The sequence below is a fragment of the Ursus americanus genome, chromosome 4 (genome assembly GCF_024610735.1).
Source record: "Ursus americanus isolate L20-20 chromosome 4, mUrsAme1.1.p, whole genome shotgun sequence".
NCBI classification, from domain to species: Eukaryota; Metazoa; Chordata; class Mammalia; order Carnivora; family Ursidae; genus Ursus; species Ursus americanus.
Window position 1 is genome coordinate 55859257 of NC_142130.1, and position 9930 is coordinate 55869186.

The 9930-nt window shown below is 34.2% G+C and overlaps 1 protein-coding gene across 1 annotated transcript; it reads right to left on the reverse strand.

The window, feature by feature from the left end:
* Nucleotides 1-3432: 3432 nt before the first annotated feature.
* LOC123784264 (olfactory receptor 5K1-like) lies at nucleotides 3433-4395 on the reverse strand. The gene has a single exon (XM_045785611.2). The coding sequence runs from the start codon at nucleotides 4378-4380 to the stop codon at nucleotides 3433-3435; it is 948 nt and encodes a 315-aa protein (XP_045641567.2). The 5' UTR covers nucleotides 4381-4395.
* Nucleotides 4396-9930: the final 5535 nt, after the last annotated feature.

A 9930-nucleotide genomic window follows, 5' to 3' on the forward strand; every position in this document is an offset into this window, starting at 1 on the left:
TAAATCAATAAAATCTTTAAAAGAATGATATTACAATATAGGAAATATCTTTGTCTTTTGAAATAAATGTTGAAGAATTTATGGGTAAACTAGCATAATTTCATATATATGTATAGACACATATGCATGTGTTAAATATGTATATATAACATTTGCAGAGGGATTATTGGGCAAATGTTGTGAAATGTTAATAATCTTGATTTAAAAAAATTCATGGGTATTTTTTCAACTTTTCCGTAGGTTTGAAAATTTTCTAAATAAATCTGGAGGAAAATGTCACTGATTCACATTTTTCTTAACCCTCTGCCCTATTTCTCTGACCACTTTCTAGCTTAGTTTCTTGAAAGCTTTCCTCTCTTGCTACTTTCACTTCTCTAAGTTGTGTATAATATGACTTAGTGGTTAAGAGCATGGATTTTGGTTTTGATCCCTAGAATTGATCCCTGAGCTCCACCTTAATATTCTATGGACAAATTATGAAACCTTTTGTCCCCATTTTCTCAGTGGGGTATTGGAAATTAAAATATAGAAATAAAAGTAAAAAATGTAATATTGTGCTGAGTGGTTAAATGATACTGATGAAAAGTTATTTGTAAGCTTAAAGGGTGTCTGAGAATTAATTTAAAATAAAGCAGAAAATGAGAGATGAGGCAAGAGACATGAATGTATCAGTTAATAATTATTCAGTTGCAATGAAAGCATTTTTTCCAAACAAGTTTAACAGTAAGAAGATCTATTGGATTTAAAACGAGGAGGGATGATTAATTCCGGGGCACTGGGTCTGTTTCTCTGTGATTCCCTCAGCTATGCCCTCCCTTGTGTGTGGACTTCATCTCCAGGCTGGTTTCTCTTTTAATGGCAAACTGCTTGTAGACTGTGCCGGACTTCATATCCACAGAGCATGACGTTCAGAGGAAGAAAGACTACCTTTTTTTTGTGGCTCTCTTTTAAAATAAAGGAAACATATATCCCAGACATGTCCACAAATTTACCTCTTTTGTCTCATTGGCTCCAAATAAGTCACAGACTCTTCCCTTAAGACCTGTAGGCTTCATTGTTGCTAAGGGTTGGAAGTGGGTGGTGCATAAATACATAAATGGAATTTGTGGTACCCCCGGAAAAGGGAAAGGGATCAGTGCATGTGAATCTGACAACTAAAAATATCCCCTAAAATAGAGAGTGGTACAAAGGAACAGCATTCATCGAATCCAGTATTTGGATTCCTTTACACTCTTAAAAAAAGTGTTTAGGACCCTGTAGAGCTTTGTGTATGTGGGTGATACCTAACAGTATTTGCAATATTAGAAATTAAACCAAGAAATTAAAAATATTTGTTGACTTGTTTAAAAATAACAAACCTTTATTAATTAAGTTAAATAATTACATAAAATCGAATCTGGGAAACAAACTGAAGGTTTCAGAGGGGAGTGATGTGGGGGCTGTGCTAGGCCGGTGAAGGGTATTAAGGAGGGCACGTATTGCATGGAGCACTGGGTCTTATACGCAAACAATGAATCATGGAATAGTACGTCAAAAACTAATGATGTACTGTATGGTGACTAACATAACAAAATAGAAAATTAAAAGAAATAATTACATAAAATATATTAAAGGAAATGGCTAGTGAATGGTCAAATGTGTCAGATACATTTTTCAGTATTTATCAAGTACAAATTTTTAAGTATTAGTGATAGGAAATCAGTTATAACTAGGTTGTTATTCACAGGAAGATGATATGCCTTCATTTTATTGTCCAGTAGTTAAAGTTTACTATTTTTTCTTTAAAATATTGCTTATCTCTGTGCACTGCTCTCCTTTTATCCTCTAGTTTCAGCTCTCATCATCTAATATATGAATTCTTGTGTTGGCCTCATTGCTTCTAGCTTCATTCCAATCAGTTGCCAGGTTAGTTTTCTGAAAAATACAATCATATTACCTGGTTCTCGGAAGAATTCAGTTTTGATATAAATTCAGATTCCTTAGGGTGACATTTAAGATTCTTAGTAACCTGATCCCTTTCCACCCTTATTTCCCATATTTGGCAACAGTTCTTAACAACAGTTTTGTCAGCTTTCTGACAGTCCATGGTTCACCTCCTTCATCCCATTCCCAGTGTCTCACTTATTTCCATACACATCGACTGTGATCATACTCACTCCTTCTTTCCTCCAAACATCATTTTTTAAAAAATTATTTTTAAAGCACATCTTACTTCTGATGCTACGGGAGGACTACATACCCCTGGTGACGAGGATCTCCATTTCTAGCTCAATCTGAATCACCTCAATGAACTTGAGCAAGCTGTTCAATGTTTCAAAGTATGAGGTTTGTACTGAGAAAAAAGCATGAAAATTCATGTTTAACTAGGTGGTAGGTAATATATATGAAAGATCTAGATTTGTGCCTGACAGATAACATGTTCTCAGTAAATTATTTTTTCTTTCATATTTGCATATGTAAGTGATCAATAAAGACTTTTCTTTAGGTATTTAGGATTTTCACTATTTTGTGCCTCATTTATGCTTTACAGTATCTCCAACTTTTTGTTAACACTGTAAATATATCAGTAATTTACATTGGAATCACTACAGGTGGGTGGTATTCCTAGTAACAAAGGAGATAAGTAGTATGAGAGAGAAAAACCCCTTCAATTAGTTTAATGTATTCAGGATTACACTGCATTTTTGATGGACACCCTAATCAAACTATATGAAAATACCCAAATCCATATGGATATCCAATCCACAAATACCATCTATTTCAACTACTGATTGATAAATCACCAGTATACAGATACCGTATTTCAGAGAACTTGAGAGTAAAATTAACTAACAGTAAAGATGAAAATGGTCTTTTTTTATTATACATTATTAGTATTCTTTTTCTTGTTCTTAATATTTTTTAATTGTGGTAAAAGGTATATACCAAATTTTCCCCTTTTAAGGGTGAAAATATTCTTGATTTGAGAATATTCTGTGTGAATTAATATTCAAATACCTTCTCATGAATAAACTCAAAGTTAATTAAGAATCAAATATATTCAGTTTACTTCTGACAGATGGTATTGTTTAAGAAGGGATTAATTTTTGAGAACCTGGAATGTGCCAGAGTTTGTAAGATTATGCTTTAGAATTCCAGAAATTTGTCAACAATATTAAATGGAGGTGATCTGTATATATACTGACTTCTATTCCTAGTATTTGTTATATTTGCTGAAAATTATAATTCATTATCTTTTGAAACAATTAGTTAATAGTTTAGCTAATTTCTTTGTGACCTCAAGAAAACTTATATAGCTCATTATTGCTGGGAGCTATTAGCTTAGATTTTGGAATACATTGTAGCAGAATCTCTGCTTGCTGAACTTATTTATTTGATTCCTATACGATCATGATCAGTAATTGAATATTTTATGTACAAAGTGGTCATTTTCTACTTTCTCAATTTTCTATACTTCTGAAGAACATTAATTTTTTTCATAGCATTTATTACTTTCTTATTTCTTAGACTATAAATAAAAGGGTTTAATAAAGGGATTACTAGAGAATAAAAAATAGCAACAGGTAAGTCTTTATCCTCTTCTTTATCTGAATGTGGTCGAACGTACACAAAGAGAAGAGAACCATAGAATATTGAAACAGAGAGAAAATGGGATGCACAAGTAGATAAGGCTTTGCCTCTTCCCTCTTTGGATTTCATTTTGAAAATAGTAAAGAGAATGTAGAAGTAAGATATTAAGACACTGCTTATGGTGAAGGCTTGAATTGAGCCTGAAATGATAAATAATAACAATTCATTGACATAAGGGTCAACACAGGAGAGTCTGTATAATGGAAGAATATCACAAAAAAAGTGATTAATTTGATTTGACCCGCAGAAAGTTAACCTAAAGAGAAACCCTATATGAATCATGGAATGTAGGTTTCCAGCTGTGAAGACCCCTGTGGTCATCTGAATGCAGAGTTTATTTGACATCATGGTGTGGTACTGCAGTGGGCTGCATATGGCCACATAGCGATCATAGGCCATTGCTGCCAAAAGAAAGCAGTCTGCAGTTTCAGCAAGGCAGAAAAAATAAAATTGTGCCATGCATTCATAAAGGGAAATGCTTCTGTCCTTAGAAAAGAAGTTCTCTAACATCTTTGGTGTAATGGCACAGGAACAACAGGAATCCATCAAAGCCAGGTTGCCCAGAAAGATGTACATTGGTGTGTGAAGATGACGCTCCATAAAAATCAGTGCCACCAGACCAAGATTCCCCACCATGGTGATCACATAGATAGTAAGAAACACCACAAACAGAAGGCTCTTCAACTCTGGGTGATCTGTAAATCCTATGAGGATAAATTCAGTTGTCAAGGAGTAGTTACCCTCAGTCATATCCACTTTCTCTTTTGATATAGGAATTCTGGAGATATAAGAGTCTAATTTAGAGTGTGTATAATTTTTCCTTCCAAATTTTTTTTTTACAACAAAGAGAAGAGCTTCTTCAAACTTCCCTTACTATCTCTGGATACAGGCACAGAAACCACTAGGGGATATTCATTCCCCTAAAATGTCACCTTTATAACCTCAGCTCTGAAAATCAGCATTCTCATGAATATTTTTACAATTCCAACAAGAATGCTTACAGTTGAAAATGTTTGTCTTTATGAATTCTGCAAAATAGTGTACAAATCTAGCATAGCCATATTTGGTTCATTTTTGACAAAAAATTGAAGTGTCAGTTTTTGTATTAAAGATCCTTAAAATAAATTTACAATCAATTTTCGTATATACACATTTTTTTAACTGAGTAAAATGTTTTCATATACTGTCCCAGTGGAGTGAATGCTTGAAAACAGCATGGAACAGATATATTAAATTTATATCATAGGAAATTGTTTGAAGATCGTGATGGATAAGAATAGGACTTTGATGTTTAAAGAAAATTAGTTTGGCTATCCAAGGAAATAAATATCTATATATAATCACCTCTCTCATTCCTTTTCCTGGTATTAGATCCATTTCCATAAAAACTGACTCTGTCCATGCCATCATTCCTGTTGATTTTTGCCCAGATTTCTAAATCCTCTCCTTCTTTATGTAAAGGAGAGTACATATAATGCTATTTAAGAAAGTTTTAACTAAATGCCCCAGACCACAGTGATTTTCACTTCCTTCATCCTCAAGTATATCCTATATACCCAACACACTCTAGAGTTGCTTCTGTATAATCTATATGGCTTTTTTTTCATATATGCATGTACAGTTTCTTGATTAGAATTGTAGACATTTGAGTTTAGCTATGACTTATACTTCTTATTAGATTTGTTTAATGCTACAGAGAAAAAAACCGTATTGATTCCAGTCCTAGGTTCAAAGACCTGAGATAGGTCATCTTGTTGTCAGTATACTACCACTGATCCATAGTGACCTCTTTGGTTTCTGCAAGCTGAGACTGCTAATTTTGAAGACCAGCCTACAAAGGAAATTCTTCAAAATTTATCATTAAAAAAATTACGTATCATTCTCTTATCTCAGGTGACCCATCTACTATTATCCTGTTTTCTAAGGAAATTATATAAGATTTTCTGAAGTATATCACAGTATTTTAAAAGCTAATAAAAGTAAGGTTGCCTGTATATTTTAGTTTGATAACACTTAGGAAAAAAAAGAGAGAAACCTTAAATCTTAGTATGATTTTTGAGATGGGGCACCAGCATGGCTCATATGGTTAAGCATTTCCCTTTGGCTGAGGTCATGATCTCCAGGTCCTGGGATTGAGCCCCATGTCTGGCTACCAGCTCAATGGGGAGTCTGCTGCTTCTCCCTCTGCCTCCTGGTGCTCTCTCTCTCTCTCTCTCTTAAATAAATAAATTTTAAAAAATCTTAAAAAAATATGATTTTCGAGAACGAATTTTGTTTTCCCTCAAAGGCTATCTTCTATCACTACTTAGTGATCCATTAGGAGGATATAGTGAGCAGTGTTCTAATTATGTAAATTCTATGGTCAAAATATCCATAATCAAGACATCAAGATAAAGGCACAGGCTGAACCTTTTATTTTCTTGTTTTAAAATATTAAATATAAGCCATTTGATTATTTGGCTATGTTACAAGTAACTTTCAGTGTACTTGCCTGAATTATTTAACAGAATTAAGCTGCATTCTTCACTGTATATTTTGAAAATTTACCTTATAATCAGAAAAGGTCAGCATGAAATGAGTTTAAATCTAATGCTGATTTGTCGTAGCCTTCAGTTGTGAGAAGAGCTAGAAAGGTGAGAAGTTGAAATCTGAGAACAATGCAAAATAATTCAGATAAATATTTATGGATGCTCATAATAAAAGTAAAAATAAATTTGAATACTTACTTTACCTGAACGTTCTTTGAGAAGAGGTTTATGACATCACATTGCTTTTTTATTATGGTGTTAAGACTCGTATAATTTCAGGGTATAAATTTAGGTCTCAAAAACATTTGGGATTAAAAGAATGAAAATCTGGGAGACTACTAATAGGTCAGTGTCAGTGTTCCTTACAATGCAAAGTTACACTTTTCCATCAAATGCTAATGGGACTTCCCTACAATGTTGTCAATGTATTTCTATGGGGAGAGTCAGTTCCCAAAACATATTAACTATGTGACATAATTAAAGGTGGCCTGTGAGACGATGAGGTTAAAGTAAATGACCTTCACTAAAGTCACTTGCTGATTCTTATGTAACTGACATCATGTTTACAATTCTGTTCATTATCCTGTGCATAAAGTGTAAAATGAGCAGAAGAGAGTCTCAGGTTGGTTTGGACAGTTACTGGAAAGATTAATATGGTTTATGAAAGATGATTAGCATTTAGAGAAGAGACCAAAAGGCGTGGTAGGTTTAGCTAGGCTCATCAACTCCTTCACTCTGAGTTGAATTTGTTCCCATGTATTGCAAAACCCTCATGGAAACTTTGTTGTTACCATTGAGCCCCACTTATGATTTACTGAGTTGTTCTCTGTTCTTTTCAGTTCACCCTAATTCCTTCATCTTTCTTACCCTGTTTTCCCCCTTCACTCCACTAATCATATGAATATACTGTATATTTAATAAAATTCAATTTAACAAAAATACTATACATAGAGTATTTATATAATCAGTCACTTGATGCCCACCGGTACCATTAGCTATAGACATAAGAGGGAAGGTATTTTTCAGTCAAGTTCATTCCTTCATTTCTAATGCCTTGAACAGTGGTACTTTGTAGTGTTTAACAGATATTGTTGAATGATTAAAAAAAAACATACTCCACTACCTAGGAATTTGCAATGGTCTCTTAGTTTTCAAACTAAATTCATTTTCCTTATTTTCATATTCCAGATGCTCCACAGTGAGCCTCTGTCTTATCTATCACTTTGCCCTCTTCCTCTTACCTCAGGGCACTTGGCCTTGTGCATCCCTTCACTGCCTCTCTGTGCAGTTGCTTCAGCTAATTCGCTTATAATGTTTCCTTCACCTAAAACTCCTTCTCTCTTTCCTTCCATCTCCATACTACTCATCCTTGAGCTCAAATCACATCTCCTCCATGAGGACTTTCCTAGGTCCTTTAAATAGAATTGGTTTTTCCTTTTCCTGATTTACATGATACTTAACTGCTTTTATAATGCATTCACCACTGTATCAAGTGTGACTCATATGTGTCTTAATTGTGAAAGTTGACAAAATATTAAGTCACCAATCATGTCATACATCTTTTGAGCACCTGACAACAAACTGAGCTAGATCCTCAATACGTGCTGCATTAATTGCTGAAATTTCCATTCTGTTTAACTTTTATCAAGTACTTTAAATATGAATGGCATTGGAAAAGGCAATGGAGAGTGTGTGCACAGGATGTGAAAATGGTGGGGATAAGTTCTTAGTTTTTATATATGGCTCCTGACAAGACGCTCATTGTCTTTGGGAGAAAGGAAGGCACTTACATTACTAACTACTATAAAAATTAGGGTTGTAATATAAAAAAGTATAAACATGTATATAAAAATGTAGTGAGGGAAGTGAATGGTGACCTGGAGGAGGAAAGAAAGGTTTCCCAGTGGAAGTATGATTTCCGATAACTTTACAGGATAAGCAGGATAATAACTGGTGAAGAACATGAGGAAGAGCAGTAGACTGAGGAAACCATGTGTAAAAGCCTGAACTCCTGAAAGAGCCAGACCTAATTTTAAAAAAAGGACAATAGACTACAGTGGCTGAAGCTCACTCATACATGATACAAGGAGACACACCAGGTAATATAAAAAGAATGGAACCATAGATTGGAAATTGTCCTATTTGATTCTTTCCTTTCCATTTTCTCTGCTCTGCCTATTCACTAAAACCTGTGTCTCCAAGGCCACAACCAACTTTCAATACCTACCCCAAAGAATATTTAATTATTTTCCTAACCACCTGTAGTTTTTGATACTACTGAAGTCTTCTCTGGCTTCTTATGGTAACCCTCCCTGCTTCTGGCGTCTTGGTTGTTCCATCTTAATCTTAATGCTGGTTCGTGTTTCTCTCTTTGCTCTTAATGATGCTTCTTTCTGATGGTGTCCTTGACATCCCTCTCCTTTCATTCTAGAGTTTTCCCCATATTATCTCATCTACTCTTGTGTTTTCAACTATCTCTCATCTGCTGATGGTTTCACTAGAGGATATATTTCAAACCATTTTGGTGTACATTCATATTAAAAAGATCATTTGTAGTATGTCATATATATACATGTATATGTATATAGTATATATATATATATACATATATTTGTATATATATATATATATATATATATATATATATATATATACACACACACTGTATCCCATGTATATATATTTTTTTCTTCTCTACAAATTAGGTAGATATACTACTATACTAAAATATTATGTATTATAAAACAAGAAAAGAGAAATTAAAAAGAATTAGACTACAGAAATGGGATTAAAATTTTTAACTTTATGTACTAATACTATTTAAACATTTAGTCCTCACTAACACTATTATTAATTAAATAATAATCCTGTTCAAAAAATGTGATATATGGCTTATTATTTAAATTGTAGCTTAGCACTATGATACAGCAATTCAAGCACTTCCTTGAATTTATTTCCAAACATCTCTTTATACCCTACAAAGTTGAAAAAAACTACACACAGATAGACCAGCTCAAATGGGAGAAGAATGCATGTTTTGAGTGTGCCTCAGAACAAGAAAGGGTTCTTCAGCAGGTCCATGCTGACTCAGCAGGCCAATAGTATTAGAAATTACCGAGTTAGAGTTTATGGAAATAAATTGGCTATAGAATATCCAATATTAGAACTTATGGAAAACTCTGATAGGAGAATCATATCCTATAACTTTCTGTTTCAGAGCAAGACTTAATTCTCTGCAGGAGAGAATTATAAACTATTCAAAAAATAACTTCCTGCTCTGCTGTAAACCCTGTTAGAGGAAGAGCTCCTAACCTTGGGATATCACATGACCAAGAGGCCAGAATTGTCTTCATGAGCTAGAATTTGTCAGAGTAACAAGACTGAGCAGGCCCAGGAGTGATTCACTAGAAGATGAAAGGTGCACATGCAAGGATCTGGCTGAGCAGAGTCTGAGATTACAATAGGACCGAGACCTCTGTGTCATCCTCCACCATTGCACTGACGTCTTGTCCCCATCTCACATGTCTGGCCTCAAAGGCCAGGTTGGTTCTCAGATAATCAGCTTGGTATGTTGAGGCAAGCCAAGATGTATTGCTGCTGAAGTCTAGCTCCACCCAGGGTGACCTTAAAAGGCAGCAATAAGAGGAAATCCTCCCTTAGAGTTGTGGACTGTTTACCTATATCCATTGTACAGAAAGAGAAGTGGTCTAAGGTGAGAATATATAGATTCATGGTAGAAGTGAGCAGCTTGGATTTTGGTCAACAGTCTAGA